This window comes from Saimiri boliviensis, chromosome 13, assembly GCF_048565385.1.
Source record: "Saimiri boliviensis isolate mSaiBol1 chromosome 13, mSaiBol1.pri, whole genome shotgun sequence".
Classification (NCBI taxonomy): domain Eukaryota; kingdom Metazoa; phylum Chordata; class Mammalia; order Primates; family Cebidae; genus Saimiri; species Saimiri boliviensis.
The window spans coordinates 7,401,728-7,417,269 of NC_133461.1; the positions used below are offsets into that span (position 1 = coordinate 7,401,728).

At 42.9% G+C, this 15,542-nt stretch overlaps 1 protein-coding gene across 2 annotated transcripts; it reads left to right on the forward strand.

Moving 5' to 3' along the window:
• The first annotated feature begins 260 nt into the window (after positions 1–260).
• Positions 261–12,007, forward strand: CBLN2 (cerebellin 2 precursor). 2 transcript variants are annotated; one of them, XM_039463756.2, is made up of 6 exons: positions 261–366; positions 462–1,084; positions 1,549–1,593; positions 2,716–3,238; positions 6,253–6,372; positions 6,650–12,007. In XM_039463756.2, the coding sequence occupies exons 4-6, from the start codon at positions 2,882–2,884 to the stop codon at positions 6,845–6,847; spliced, it is 675 nt and encodes a 224-aa protein (XP_039319690.1). In that variant the 5' UTR covers positions 261–366; positions 462–1,084; positions 1,549–1,593; positions 2,716–2,881; the 3' UTR covers positions 6,848–12,007. The 2 variants fall into 2 exon arrangements, with proteins under 2 accessions (XP_039319690.1, XP_074239350.1); XM_074383249.1 differs by lacking the exons at positions 261–366; positions 462–1,084; positions 1,549–1,593; positions 6,650–12,007 and adding an exon at positions 1,610–2,099 and having other exon boundaries at positions 6,253–6,366.
• Positions 12,008–15,542: the final 3,535 nt, after the last annotated feature.

Sequence of the window (15,542 nt, forward strand, 5' to 3'; positions counted from 1 at the left end):
AAGAATGGAGGAATAAGAACAAATCCAGATGCTCTAATGAACAGCACTGACTAAATTGATTTTCATTATTATTATTAGCCTATCAGAAAAGACATATGCAAGTCAAAGGACAAATTATTTTTTTAACAATGTTGTTTTAAAGGCTATAAAGAGTGTGTAGATTTAAATATTGATTTTATTGTTGTTGTTTTTTTTTTTTTTTTTTTTTAGAGCGGCATGGACTATACGGCCCAGTTGTCTGTGCAAACGTTGTGCAGACGATAATAACCGCTGATAACCTCACTGCAGCATCTATCATCTTGACAGAGTTAGAGCAGTGAAGATCCGCAAAACCAGGCGTGATGCTTGATTTTGCCGGCAGCAAAGGTACCGAAGGATACCGGGAAGACTGGTCAGTATTGCCTTTCCTGTGGTTGTGCTATTATTGTTTGTTTTGTTGTCGTTGTTTTATGTTTTGGCAGAGGCCAGCGCTGTTTTCGGGGTGAAGAAGACCGTCAGCAGACCTCAGCCTCGCCGCTAGAACTCCCCAGCCTTCGCTCGGAGTCCGCCGGTCCGCAGCCTGCGGCAGGGAGGCGCGGGCACCCGCAGGTGGCGCCCCACGTCCGTGTTTGCGCCCTCGCCCGCGCTCCAGGCGCAGCTCGGAAACCCCGCGCGTCTCCCCGGGTCGTTCGAGCCAGCACTGAGCCCGCAGTTTAATAAATAAGCGCGAGCGCCATCAGCTTCACCAGCCCGAGGTCCAGCGGAGCAGACACACAGACCCGCCGGGGCCCCTCTTCCAGCCCTGAAGCAACCGGACAGTTCCCAAACGGGATTCTGGAACCGCAGCTCGTAAATCATCAAATTCTCAAGCTTTTTCTCTCTCCGTCCCAGCCATCCCAGTCTTCTTTTTATTTTTATTTTTTTAACCTTTTTTTTTTTTTTTTGCCCCTTTCATTATGAAAGTGGTCACGCCATTAAATATTAAGACTTGGAGGGAATTGGGGAAAGAAAAGAAAGAATCTAAAAGAAGAGAAGCCACTGGTGCTTTTAAGGGTGCCTAATTTTCTAAAGAGACGTCTCGGAGGATTTTGCTCGGGGCGTTCCGGTGAGCCCGACCTGGGCGTTGGAGGGTGCCGCGGGCGGGGGAGCGGGGCAGGGTCGGAGTCCTGCGCTCGGCTGTGCTCTCTGGGTCTGGCGGGGCTGCGTGGCCGAAGGTTACCTACTAGGGAGCCGCGCTATGGGCTCGCTGGGGGCCGGAGCGCGAGGGGCCCCAGGTAGCGGTGCGGGAGCGAAGCGCAGGGGTTGGAGGAACCCTGGCGCGCGGCGCGGGGCGCTGAGCCGGGAGAGGCGCGGGGCGCTGATCCCGCCAGACTAGGGGCTCGCGGTCCCGGGCTCCGCGCCTAAGCGGGCGCGTGGGGCGCGGGGCGTGGTGCACCCCTGAAGCTGCGCGGGCTGGCGCGGGAAAACGGCGGGGCGGGGCGGCGCGGTTATTGGCCACGCGCTGGGAGCAGGGTCGCGCTCCGTGTCCGCCTCCCGACAGCTCCCGCTGGCCTCATTTTCTCTAAGCAGAGCAACTTCGCGGACCGCGGAGCTCGCCCAGCATGGATGTTCCAGGTAACCACCCCGACCTGCCCTCCCCCCCCCCCCTGCATGCAGGCGCCTTCTGTGTGGATTTTAACCAGGATTGTCGCCGGTCCAGGTCGAGGGTGGGGGCGGTGGCGAGAGAGAAGGGAAATCGTGTAGGAGCGGGGCTGTGGACAGCGGGTGTTTATCAAGCGCCAACTTCTCGGTTCTTAGAAAGAACACTGGAAGAGTGAATGGGAGCCTGTGGGCGGTGAGGGGGCGGCTTCTTTGCGCGTCTCCGGGCTGGTATTGAAATGGCCTGTCTGCTTTCCTGGGAGGAGCGGGGACCGGGCAAAAGTGCAGGCGGGCGCGTAAGTTCGCAGAAACCTGCAGGTGCTGCCGCCCAGCCGGGAAAGACAGAAGCCCCGGGATCTGGAAACCTGAGCTGGAGAATAAGCGGAGCCTGGGATTCCGTCGTCGGAATCCGTCCTTCGCCGGAGAGAGGAATCCCAGGGCTTTCTCCACGGGGCTCGCTAGTGGCTGCGGGGACGTTGGAAGTGGGTGTTGGTTTTACTGCGTGTGTGTGTGTGCGCGCGCGTGCGTGTGTCATTTCCCCCTCTTAATCTTATTCACCCTAAGGAGATTCATGGGTTTGTGCTTTGGGTGGAAAATAGATAAAATCTATTACCAAAGGGACTTAAATGGACTTTAGATACCTCTCGAGGATGGAAAAAGAGGATAGCAGGGAAACAAGGGGAAAAAAAAAAAAGGGGGCTCCGTGGTGCTGCTCCGAGGAAACGCCGTGAGACGAAGGCGAGAAGGGAAGCCCCCGTGGGTTCTTCTCTGCCTGCGTCTCAGCCCCCTCCGCGCCGGTGAATGGGCGGGGTGGCGGTGACGCCTTCTGAGGGTCTCGGGCCCGTCTGCGCGACGAGGACCTGCAGAAGCGCGCCCCCCTCCCTCGCCGCAGCCCCGCGCGCCGCTCGGAGCCTTCAGGGATGCGCTGCCCGCCGCGCCCGGGCGTTTCTCCGGACCTGTTGTGCCGGATCGGAAAGCGGGTTGGCTGCGCGCGGGACCAAGGGGGTGGCCTTCGGGGAGAGGCCCCGAGCCGCAGTTCCCCTTCTTCCCGGTGGCTCCATCTCCCGGTGTAAGGCTTTGGGTTCTGTACCCCGACAGGTCCACGGGCGCCTTTCTTCTGAGAACGACCCTGGCCTTGACCGTCAGAGCGAGGGACCGAGGCCCGCGGAGGCTGCTCCGGGCCCCGCGCGCTCCTGCGCGTCCTCCCGCGCTGCTCCGGCCCCCGCCGGCCTCCGCCCCCGCGCGCCGCCCCCCACCAGCCCAGATGCCGGCGCCGGGCCGGGGGCCACGCGGGCTGCGGCTGACCATGCCCGGGCGCCGGGGGGCGCTGCGCGGGCCGGGCAGCTGCGGATCCTGCCTGGGGGTGGCGCTGGCCCTGCTGCTGCTGCTGCTGCCCGCCTGCTGCCCCGTGCGGGCGCAGAACGACACGGAGCCCATCGTGCTGGAGGGCAAGTGCCTGGTGGTGTGCGACTCCAGCCCGTCGGCGGACGGCGCCGTCACCTCCTCCCTGGGCATCTCCGTGCGCTCCGGCAGCGCCAAGGTGGCCTTCTCCGCCACGCGGAGCACCAACCACGAACCGTCCGAGATGAGCAACCGCACCATGACCATCTATTTCGACCAGGTCAGCCGCCGGCCTGCCCACCCCGCTGCCAGCCCAGCCCGGGGAGAGGGGCGGGGACCTGCGCGCGCGGGCTGGGGTTCAGGCTTCTAGGATGTGGAGCTCCCAGGCTCTGTCCTCCCCTCTGTCCTGCCATTCTCTTTTCTCCTGTTTCTTAGAACGCACTCCTACTCTTTCCTGCTTCCACACTGTGGCTTTTTTAAAACTTTTAAATGGTCAGCTAACTTGGCACTTGGATGAGTGAGAGTTCCTTAAGGCGAAGCTTTCTAAGAGTTCCCTAAAACTAAATACTTGAAATATATTTCCCAAAAGGAAGCATTGCACGTTTTACTTTTCTCGGCTGGGTGGGGAAAACTTGCGGTTGACGGTCTTCAGTCGCCCAGGTGGCCACCTGAAGGATGAGTGCATTTGAGACTCTCCATGCTCAAGAAAGGGGTCTTCCCAAGTCTCTGCCAGCATTTGAAAAATACATTCCAATGGCTTATTTTTTAAAAGTTTAGTTAGATCCCATTTGTCTTATATTGAGAAATACATTGGGGAAGGGATGTTTATCTTTTTTAAAAAAAAGTGAGGAAGAGCAGGAATGATTATATAAATACAAAGCAAAATATTGTGATTATGTAAGTAAAATATATAGTAAATGAAATACAGATAGGCCAATGCAATATGTATAACGTATACATGAATAGTGTGTTGGTACAAATTTTTTAAAAAAGCAGTGACTTATGTCATCTTAAGCCACTTAACTTAGGCCATTTGGTTCAATGCAGAAGGTTCAGAGATATGATCAGACCTTTCCAAACCCTTCTCTGAGTTATTGGTGCCCAGGGTTAGGGCTGCGACATTCATTTTGTGTCCTGCTCATCTGGTTTCTGTTTTTCAGAAAAAAAAAATATTAAAAACATTATAGAAGTTTCAAACTTTAGCTAATTAGCTAGTCCTTTTACCAAAGTGTTTCCCACAAAATGGAGCACCTGGCAGTCACTGACCACCTACCAAGGCTTACTGTACATGTTTAATTGACTTTCATTTGGTCTGTTGAGCAGCTCTTCAACGTAATAACCAAAAACCTACAAACACACACTCTTGACTCTATTTAAGCCAGTGTATTTATTTCTTAATCATTATTAAGCATCAAGTATTCGAGGGTTTTTTGGGGGGAGGGAGATGTGTCTCTTTCTTTAATTCATTTTCATTTACAAAACATAAAAGTATTTTGATTATGTCCAGATGGGACAACAATGGAATAGGCATTTGGAAATGAATACTCTATTAGTAAAGTTTTCTTTATGTGCTGTTATTGTTATATTATTATTATTCACATACCAATGTCTTGCAGAGTTTTCACAGCATTTTAATATCCACCATGGCATTTATGTGTCAAGAAAGCTCTGTGAAGTAGGGCAGGATAAGCAGTAGCAGGATTCCAATTTTATACAAGAGCAAACTATGGCAGGGTGGGTTCAATGTTTCTTTGGCTCCCCAGGTAATGAGGAGCTAAGGTCTGCTTTTCAGTGTCTGGTTGGGTGTTCTTTCATCTACAGCAGGGATAAATTCTAACTGAATTTATCAGTTTCCAGAATTTAAAATTGAAGTGAAGGAGTTGAGGGGAAAGAAAGAAGCAGCCTCCGAGGCTTAAATGGAGAATGCTTTATTCTTTTCTAAAGCTTTGTAAGGAAGACAGCTAGCTTAGCCTTGTGAGACTGAGAATAGGCATCCAGAGGTGCTTGTCTTAACAATGGAGCCCGGAGTGTCTATCTCAGTCCTGTCCTTGAGTGGAGCTGAAGTGGTGCTCACAGCTGAGTTGAAGAAGCTGGAACAGGCATATTTCACAAGTCATTTCAGCGGTCGTCATTGGCAGCATTTCACAGTGCGTTGGGAATTGCGTGTTAGTCATCTATAATGAGCCTGTAAGAAATAACAGCAAAGGTATTCTGGTTGAAGTTTATATTCTCATTAGATGACAAGATCTTAAATCCAAGGATGATGTTGTTGCTGGCTGTTTGTTTTAAAAGGCAGGCCATCTTATTATGATAAAGGAGTTGTGCATTTATGGATGAGGAGGATGGAGAAAGCATCCAGACAGTGGTCAGATTCTGTGCTGATCATGTGAAAGAAACTGGGTCATCATGGGGGTCCTGCCACTCTTGAAATTCTGCTTATGAAACACCCCCGCCCTTTTATCTGAGGAAAGCCATCTGCAGGGTCATGCAACCTCATTCCAGGTGGCTAATTTTGTCATTGTTTTGCATGCTGTAGAGTTCCCATTTGCTTAAGCTAGGATGCCCAAGCTGCGGATGATTCTCTCTATTTGCAGGACACCAGAGCTCAGGCAAGGGCTCAGGCACATTGCTCAGGGGAAAGCAAGGAAAAACAGAAGTAGCAAATGTTTTTCTACAAAGGTCTTTCATTCAGCACCCATCATTGAGCACCTACTGTGTGCATCCAGAGTTTGCCAGGCACTGGGAAACACTGGAGTCCCAAACCTCCCAGACCCCTTTGTCTCCGGGAGCCCATGAAGTTAGGCCCCAAGCTTGAACTTACAGAGGTGATCTCCTTTAATTAGACTCTTGCTCCAAAGCCCTTTTTCTCCCCACTCAGAATGGAACTCTCTTTTTGTCAAACAAGGCATCATGTTGATGATCCCATAATCCCACAGACCTCCCTGGACTCAACTTACGATTTGTTCAACAAGCTTACCATCTTCGATTCCTTTCTCTCTGCCCTGCCCCTTAACTTGGGAAATTCACAGCCAGCTTTTGAATGCATAAATAAAATACTTTAAAAAATCTTGATTAGTTAAAATTTATTGAAATAGCGTTGAGATTACTTCCTGCTATAGGATATTTTAACCTCAGCCCTGCCTCCTTCCTGGGGAAGCCAGAACGCTGAGGATGCTGAATCGGTGTTCCCAGCCGCTGATGAAGGAGGCAGTGCTGCTCGTCATCCAAGGATGATGAAAACATATACTAAGGAGGGGCTTGCTATTTTGTGCTGTGTTCCCTCTTCTTTTTCAGGTATTAGTAAATATTGGCAACCACTTTGATCTTGCCTCCAGTATATTTGTAGCACCGAGAAAAGGGATTTATAGCTTCAGTTTCCACGTGGTCAAAGTGTATAACAGACAAACCATCCAGGTGGGTAGATTTGAAACCGGATCGTTTCAGGTTTGGGTTTATAGCTTTCCATTACTAAAGGCCCTTTCACCAGGTCTGTGAGGCTGAGGGAGCCAGGGTGCTGGGCTCTCCAGGGGAGATGTGGCTCTGAATCAGATGGGGGTGCTCACTGTCAGGCCCTTTGGTGTGTGTTCTAGGGGAGGGACGGGGATGGGAGTGGGGATATTTGCAGAGCAGAGAACAGTGTGTGGGAGTTGGGTCCTTTATGGTCTGTTGAGCTCTACTCTCTGCGTTTTAGGTCAGTTTAATGCAGAATGGCTACCCAGTGATCTCCGCCTTTGCGGGAGACCAGGATGTCACCAGAGAAGCTGCTAGCAATGGTGTGCTGCTGCTCATGGAGAGGGAAGACAAAGTGCATCTCAAACTTGAGAGAGGCAACCTCATGGGGGGCTGGAAATACTCCACATTCTCGGGCTTCTTGGTGTTTCCTCTATAAACACAGAGCCCCCTGGATGGTAGGGAAATGGCAATCTGGACCCAGGAATCCGCCCTTTAAAACACCCTAAACTTGCTGGAATTGGACACCTTGTTTCCAACCTCCGTCAGACTGTTGCAGTAGAAAAATGATTTCCTTCGAAACCTTCAGTACTTTTTGCTTTTTTTTTTTTCTTTTGGAATATTGACAATTCCTCGGGAACCTGGACTCTAATTAGTTTTAGATGACAAGGTCTTAAGGAGAAATGAAATGATCGATTTGAGCAATTTGTACCTGTGATTGTAAAGTCAATATCGGATTTTATTGTTGGGACCATGGGCCTCTTTTGTTTGTATGTTGCGTGTTGTCCCAATGGAAGGAGAGCTCCTGACTCCAGGATGGGCTGCAGGTTGCAGTCGGGGCTTGAAGCAGGAGCCCAGCAGAGAACCACCCGCTGGACAGTCCTTGACATGTGTTCTGTGTGTGTCTGTATAGCCTTAAGAAAAAGAACGGCTTCACTTTCATTCTGTATCTTCCCCCCCCACCGTGTGGATGGGAGGACTTGGGAGGGGGATGGGGACATTGTGAACCTGTCAAGAAGTGCTTTATCCAGAGAAGCAAATTTTGCACGATTGGACTGTAACGTTTGCTTTGTATTGTTTGTGTGTTTTTTCTTTAAAAGCTTTACTTTCCTTTCCGCACTCAGCTCTCCCGCCTCGACCTCACTTTTATTTTTCTCGCTGGGGTTGGGGAGAGAAAATATATGCTGAATTCCTGGATAAGACCAAACAAAACAAAACTTTAAAATAACTGTATGTTTTTTTAGATGAGACCAAACTAAACAAAAAGTATCTGTTTATCAAAGTAAAAATAACACAATGGACAATTCTGCTTATTCTCTCAAAGAGATTCTAAGATGCACCTTTAGAACTATTAATAGCAACCTGGATTTTTTTTTTTTAATTTATACTTCAGATTCTTTTAACTTGGTGTTCCTGGGTGGTCCTGAATCACATAAGTTGGGAGTGGAAGCTGTAAAGGCCAAATCCCCTACACATACTGTTTCTTTGCCATGTGTGATGTGACTTCTCAGCGGGTGTTTTAAATTATTCGGATCCACCTCTGAGTGAGCCCACAGTAACCGGGTGCTTCAAAGCCAACAGGACCAGCTCCTCTTCCTCCGGATCCTCTTTTGATCTGCCCAGGAAAGGGATGCATTGACACTCTCCTGCATGCACCTGGCCAGAAGCCACCTGGAAGTCACCGTGGTTAAGATATTGGTGGAGGCACCCCAGGAGCACTGATACAAATCCTTCTTGTTTTGGCGTCTTGTACAACAACGTTATTAAGACACAGCTGAGAGTTGATGGATGTGTAATTCATATGCCAAGGACATGTCAGTCATCCCAAAGCAATCAAAGAAGAGACCTCAAACCGGATGTTAATTTGTTCTTTGTGTAACAATGTAACCAAAATATTGATGACAAAAAGTCATAATTTAAGATTCAGAATAAATGGATTTGATGTCTATCTTGTTATCCTCCACTTCCTCTCCCAATTCGCAAAATATGTGGAAGTAAAGGCTGAACGTCAAGGACTTGAGGGTGGTAAATCCATACAGTGCCTCTGTAAAAAAATGTACTCTCAAACACACACGCTGGTATGTGCAGACCTGGCTGTGGGTCTGGATGGTTATTGTACGCTTAGATACCTTTCAGTTTATACATATGTATTTTTCAAAAAGGCAGATCTCGTGGGAGATAGGTGAAAGAGACAACTTAAGAAAGTTTTAGGCATAGGCAATCTGCTTTTATCACATGTCATCTTTGATGTGATACAAGTTCTAATCCAGTATTTTCATCAGCAAATACTGATATAAAAGAAACAAACACTTTAAGAGCGTCGTTGTTTCTAAAATTGTGTGTGAGGATGGAGAGACATTGGATTCCATTTTTGAAGAAGAAATTCAGTGAGGATTATACAAATAACAAAACATATAGTTTGAAGATGGGTCTAAGTTCTACTGTCCTCAGATGAGGAACACAGTGGGATGCAGAATTTTATTTGAATTAAAATGCTGTTGCATTTTATGAGGGAAAAATCAATAAAATAGCAAATAGGGGTACCTTGGCTCTGTGATGAGCAGACATACTTCTAAATAAGAACATTATTTATTAAGGCTGATAACATAAATAGAAGGATGCTGGAACATGGCTTATTGCTCTTGGTTATTTTTGCCCTCTTTCCTTCATTTCCTTAAACTTATGTTCAATTTCAAACAAACAGGAAACCTCGTTAGGGGACAATATAATATTTCACAGATTTAAGCGTATATGAGTACTTGTTACGTTTGTCACTTAAACAGTCACTTAAACATATATAACACATGTATGTTTGTATTACACCTTTATAACATAGGTTGTTATTGGGCTATCCTGTCTAATAAATAAGCTATTAAGTGGACCAATCTAAACAAGAGTATATTTCAGGAGTTTGTTTTGTGTTAGAAAAAAACTTGCTATCCTGATTATTCTATTTTAGTTTTTTTTTCTCCTCCTCCTCCTTCTCCTCCTCCTCCTCTTCCTTCTTCTTCTTCTTTTTTTTTTTTTTTCCCTTGAGATGGATACCAAAACCTGCCTCAGGGAGAAGCCATGCTGCTAGTGTCTCTAAGGTGGTTTCTCATCCCCTGCAGCATCTGCCAAGGTTCTGTTTGGCTGAGGATCTATGAGGCATCTGAAGCTCCTGTGTTTTGTCTACAAAAATGTATAGGTCAGGTCAAAATGCAAAATATGTATTTTATATATATGTGTGTGTGTGTGTGTGTGTGTGTGTGTGTATATACATATATATATATTATTGCGTGTTAGGTTTTGGGGTACATGTGAAGAACCTGGAAACCATCATTTTCAGCAAACTGACACAAGAACAGAAAATCAAACGCTGCATGTTCTCACTCATAGGCGAGTGTTGAGAACACATGGACACAGGGAGGGGAAAATATATATTTTTTAACTGGAAAAAAAGAGACACCTTCGTGACATCTGAAGGGCCTCTGAGCCCTGTCTCTGAGCTTCAGTTTTCTCATCGGGGTGACGGCAGTATTCGTGCAAGCCTCTCCACCTCACAGGGCAGTTGTGAGGACCACACAGAAGTGTTGTGAAAGCTGAAAAGCACTAGGATAACATGGGGTGTTATTATGGCAGAGAGGGTGTTTCTGCACAAGCAGATTTTTCAACGTGCAATTTATGAAAAACACTATGACTGGCAGAAGGAGAATTTTATGAAAGTAAATATCCATATTTCTCAATAGACTATTAAAACTGTAATAAAAGTAAATATCCATATTTCTCAATAGACTATTAAAACTGTAACGCTAGGTTGGAATTTTGTCTCATTTGATTTTAGGGATGATAGTGATATCCAAATCTATACATTGTAATATTAAATTAATTCTCAATTATGTTCTTTGGCTCTCCTGTGTGGTTCAAGTTCACCTCTCTGTAGCGTGAAATGTCAACATTTTCTAAAAAATATACAACTGTAACATGTTTAACACAAAAATGGAGGTAGTAATATTATGGCATTATAACAGTAAATTGCTCTGGCTGATAAATATTAGCCCTATTAAATTGTAAATGCTTATAAAACAACACAATTTTTTAGTTAAAATGTATTCTAATTTAAATCACAACCTTGGTGAGTCAACTCTAGGTCTAGGTAAACTATGTTTACCATCTGTAATTTCTGAGCCTTTTTTAACATCCTAATATTTTTGATTTATGTGTTCATGTGTTTGTGAAATTATCTACATTTAAGTGTTTGCTTACAATAGCTGCTCAGAGTAAAGGTGATAATACTTACTCAATATTAGCATGAAAACTCATGAAGCCCTGTAGAGACTACATAGATTTACCTGTTAAAAAATATTTTAAAGCTAAATCTAATTATATTAAGCATCAGAAGAATTAGGAAATATATATACAGCAAAAAAATTTGTTGAATCTTTAACTTTGTTTGTAGTATTTTCTTATGATCAAGAAATGACAATGGTCACATACTTAGTAACTATTACATAAATAGTGTTTGCTTGTAAATACATTAACGTATCCCTCTGAATTTTTAGCAGAAAAAATACAAAATAAAATACAGGAGGTGGACACATCCTCCTGGAATCCAGAAACATGTGAGGAAAATTTGATACGTAATTTTATACACACAGAGCAAAAGCGCTGGTTGCTCCAGTACGGTTTAGTTATTGCAAAAGAAGCAAATAATGTTCTGTCAATTTGTAGAATCATAATTTTGCAATCTTTCATAAGGAAAAAATGTGGCAATGAGATGTTTGTATGAATAAAGTAGTGAATATTCGTTTATATTTAGATGGCATAAGTAGATAATAATCTAATGCACAAGTACACATCAATGAAAGACTCTCTTACATTATATTTAAGATGGGGAGTTAGTAGAAGCCACTTACAATGTGTCCTTCTAAAGGCTTCATTGAGCACTCTGTTGAGACACTTGTAAAACATGTAGAAAGATTAACTGTGAAACTACAATGAGTTTTGTCCTTCTGCCTTGCTTATGTGGAAACTTATTTGTCATTGAGATTCTATTGCTAAAGCTGGCACTTTCCTACTAAAATGGGATATTACAAACATTTTTAAATTTAAGAATCAAAGCCTGTTAATTCTCATGAGACTCCTAAGATTATTTTTCTTGACATTTAAACGGCAAGCACACCAAATATACTGAAGTATGTTCAAATACAAATTTTGCTTTTGTTTTATCATTTTACTCTTTTTGTGTTCTGTATTTTTTTTCTATAATACACTATGAAGAAGTTAGCTGATGATGGCCACAATTATTAGTCAGATGTGTTTGTGTAGTTGCCCCATATAATAAAACTTATTTTTGCACAGAGAATTTACCAAAAGGCATAATTACTGGCTTTGCAGATGGATGGCTACAGTCTTTTAAAGATATTTTAACCGTCTGCTATGTTATATAGCTATCCATGATGTGATTGCACAGATGCAGTCCTCAAATCCTCAGTCCCCAAACGAAAACAGCACATCAAAAATCCTTTAAAAGATCCAATGAATATAAACTTTAAAAAATGGGCACGTATGTAAGTCTGTATAATAGCATTGTGCCAAAACATGAAGCTTAAGTAAATGAGCTTTCCTTGCATTCCCAGACCCAGTAGGGTAACTTGAAATTTGCAAGGGCAAAAACCACGTGATTTTGCCTCCTGCAGATAATAGGAGTTCTGTTTTATCGTCCTAAGTGGGTTTTGCTGTGGATTTCCATCACCAGAATTGCTCAAGTGTCTATAGCATAATAAATCATCATCTTCATCAGCTCGCCCACATACACGCACTGTGTAGTGTAAATGAGCTACTTGACAACTTAATTTGGAAAAGAAATCTTCCTTCCCTCTTCTTAATGCCTACAGCAGGACTCCCCAGGGTTAGAAGGCTGCTTTGCACCGGGGCTATCCTAAAAAAATTGAAGCTACTAATTAATGAGCCACTACCAGTCTTACAACCTGACTAGTAATGAATGTAACTTCTAATATCGTTTCCCTGCTTTCTTCAGGAATGCTGACTTCTTTTGAATTCATACCAGGTTGCAATAAACACTGGGTTGGAGAAGAATGTTGGCAATACTCAGGAAAATGAAACTCCTGAGTATTTTGCTAAAGTCGGTTCAATCGTACTTTATTTATTTAAAAATACTTACATTAAACTCTTACATCTTCAAAGTCCTCTATGATATAGGGCATTTTCTTCACTTTATACCAAAAAGAAACATTTATAGTGATTCTGGGTGCAGCATTATTGTGGAACTGACACAATGAAAATCTTATCATAGGAAAAAGAATATCTAAAAATTGCCAAATTAATTGAGTAGGAATTGACAAATTTTTCTTATTACTAAAATCATTTGCAATATTTTTACATGGATCTTAAAGATTTCCTGCATTCCTAAAAGTATGTCATTCTATATAACATTTATCTTTGAATTGCTTATTTTCTTTTATAATTCTGTAACTACTGGATCATGAATAGTATACTTTCGGAGAGGAGATTATCACTGAAAAACAAACTTAGGGCATGAAAATGTGATACTGTCTTCATTTCTAATTACCAAGGACCATGTCAGGATGTCACAGCACAATTTTTGTTCTGAAATTGTAAAGTGTCAGTGGAAGGAGCAATTATAGGACTTATAAAAATGATCTATTCTTTTGGGAAGAAGGTGTATATATTTTCTTTTCATTTCACAACATTTATGTATAGCAGCCTAGGGCCCAGACAGTGTGTTTAAGGATGGTGACAGAAAAATAAAGATACCCTCGGTGTGCAACAAGGGCTCATAGTCCTTCTTAAAAAGAATGTTCAGAATAATCCTGGAGGATACTTAGCTAAACTGATGGTGAGGGGGTGGGCTGGTGGGTGGGATGGAAATGTAAATGCGTATTTACTGAAGTGAATGATGTAATTTCGTTTTTTACATATGAGGAGGAGAATGTTATTTTGACGTCGACATTGAATTCTGAACATCAGTCGATATCCCGACTGAAAGGGACCCCATTTTGAATATGGTCACAGATCCAGCAAACCAATTGCAAACTAGGGCTTGTGAACCAACCTTGGAAGAATTGAAGTGGACAGGGACAGACGCAGGAAATTTCCATCATTCTAAGACATAAAGGATAAATTATAGCAGCCATTTTGGGGGCTTATTATTTTTCACGGACTTTCATGTAGTGATTTATTTGGGAAGACAGAAGGCATGCCAGAATTAGTAAAATCCGCAGAAGATAGTCATGTAGCAGTATACAAATGAGGCATGATTTGAAGTCTATCTTAAACAGAACTGAATGGGGGACCATTTTTAGTACATTGACTTTTTTTTTTTTTGCAAGATATTAACTTACTGAATAAAAACATAAGAAGAAACAAAATATAAACGTGAGACCAAATGGCACTGGAAGGAAGTTTGAATTCTATACAACATTTATGTGTAGCAGCCTAGGGTACAGACACTCGAGACCAGGCACACACTTGTGTGTGTGTGTTTCAATATAAACAAAAACTTACCATTAGAACGTACCCAGTATGAAAATGCCTCTCAAGTCCCTGAAGCTGCACCATTCCTGAAACTTGCCTTCAGCAAATAAGGAGATGATAGGCCTAAGGGCCTTTACCCATTACATATTTCTACTTTTTATCTCAATTATTTGGTCCATGCTTCACATTTTATTTCTTGTATTCAATCTTAGGAGTTTATTTCACCAGAAGGTAGAAATTACATCTGGTCTCCCTGACAGACAGAGATTGAGAACTGTTGAGAATAATTAGGCCATCTGGTGCTATAAATCCAATGGAAAGTTATGATCAGTGGATCATGGCCTAATCTGCTCTTCATCCATTGCATCTGAATTATCTTGGCACAAAAGAATGACAAGGGGCTGGATTTTTAAAGGAAATCGCCACATCTCCCCAGTCATTAGCAGGCAAAAGGCATGCGTGCATCAGACTGTGATAATTAGGGAAGACTTATTCTCCCCGAAGGCCTATCACTTTTTGATACTTATTTTTTGTAACGTTTCAAAATGTACTGCACCAAATAGTAAATATTGTATAGTTTCTACTTGTGATTCCTACTAATTCCCGGATATGTTCATTAGGAGAAATTTTTTAGTAAAATAAACTTTTCTTTTTATCTTAATGGAGAATTGAAATAAACCTAAATTTGTTTGGTTGTATTTTTTCCAAAATTGCAGAAATTTTTGTTTCAGGAAAAAACTCCCCAATAGATGGTGCTGGTGCTGTGATTTAAACCACTGCATCATTAGTATGCAAAAAAGCTCCAGAGAGAGGCCTCCGGGAATTCCCTTACATCAAGTTATAGAAAGACAAGAATGTGGCTTTATTTTTGCTAAATGTGAGTTGACATAATTGTATAATTGGAAAACTTCAGAAACATTTGTTATGTTTTGAGGTCGAGAAATTACTCTTCATTTCATTGTTCATATCTCAAATATCTTTGAAACATAAATGCAAACAACATTGAGTGCTGCAAAAGATGAGCTGAGAGGCCTTCCAAGTTTTTTCCTGCACACTGCTTCAAGGGTCTGTTAGTGACAGTTATAATGTGAAGGTTATAGTACAAAGTATAACAGATTCTTGCTTCATCTTGACGAGAAAAAACTGCAGATGCAAGAAGCATTTTGGCAGAATGACGCTCCCATTAATGTTGACACTGAACACTTAATATAGCTAGGCATGATACTGAGTGCTGAACAATTACCTTTCCATTTAATCATTATGACAACCATAGAAAGGACATACTATCATTGTTACCGTTTTATAGATGATGAATGTAATGCTTAGAAGAATTACATGATATGGTCAAAGTATCATAGTAAATAAATTACAAAAGTGGGATTTGAATCTCGAACTTTCTAACTTCAGAACCTATTCTTTAAACTATTATGTTATATTACATGTCCAATATGAGAGATACAGTGTGAAAAAACAATTTTGTCTAGCAAATAATCTATATGTTCTCATTATTCATAAATGTTTCTCTCACAGTTATTTCAATACAACACATTGTTTGAAAAAGGACAATTAAGATTTGTATGCTGCAAACATCAAATATGCTCTGTTGTAATTATAAGGTAAATTGCAATAGTTGATAT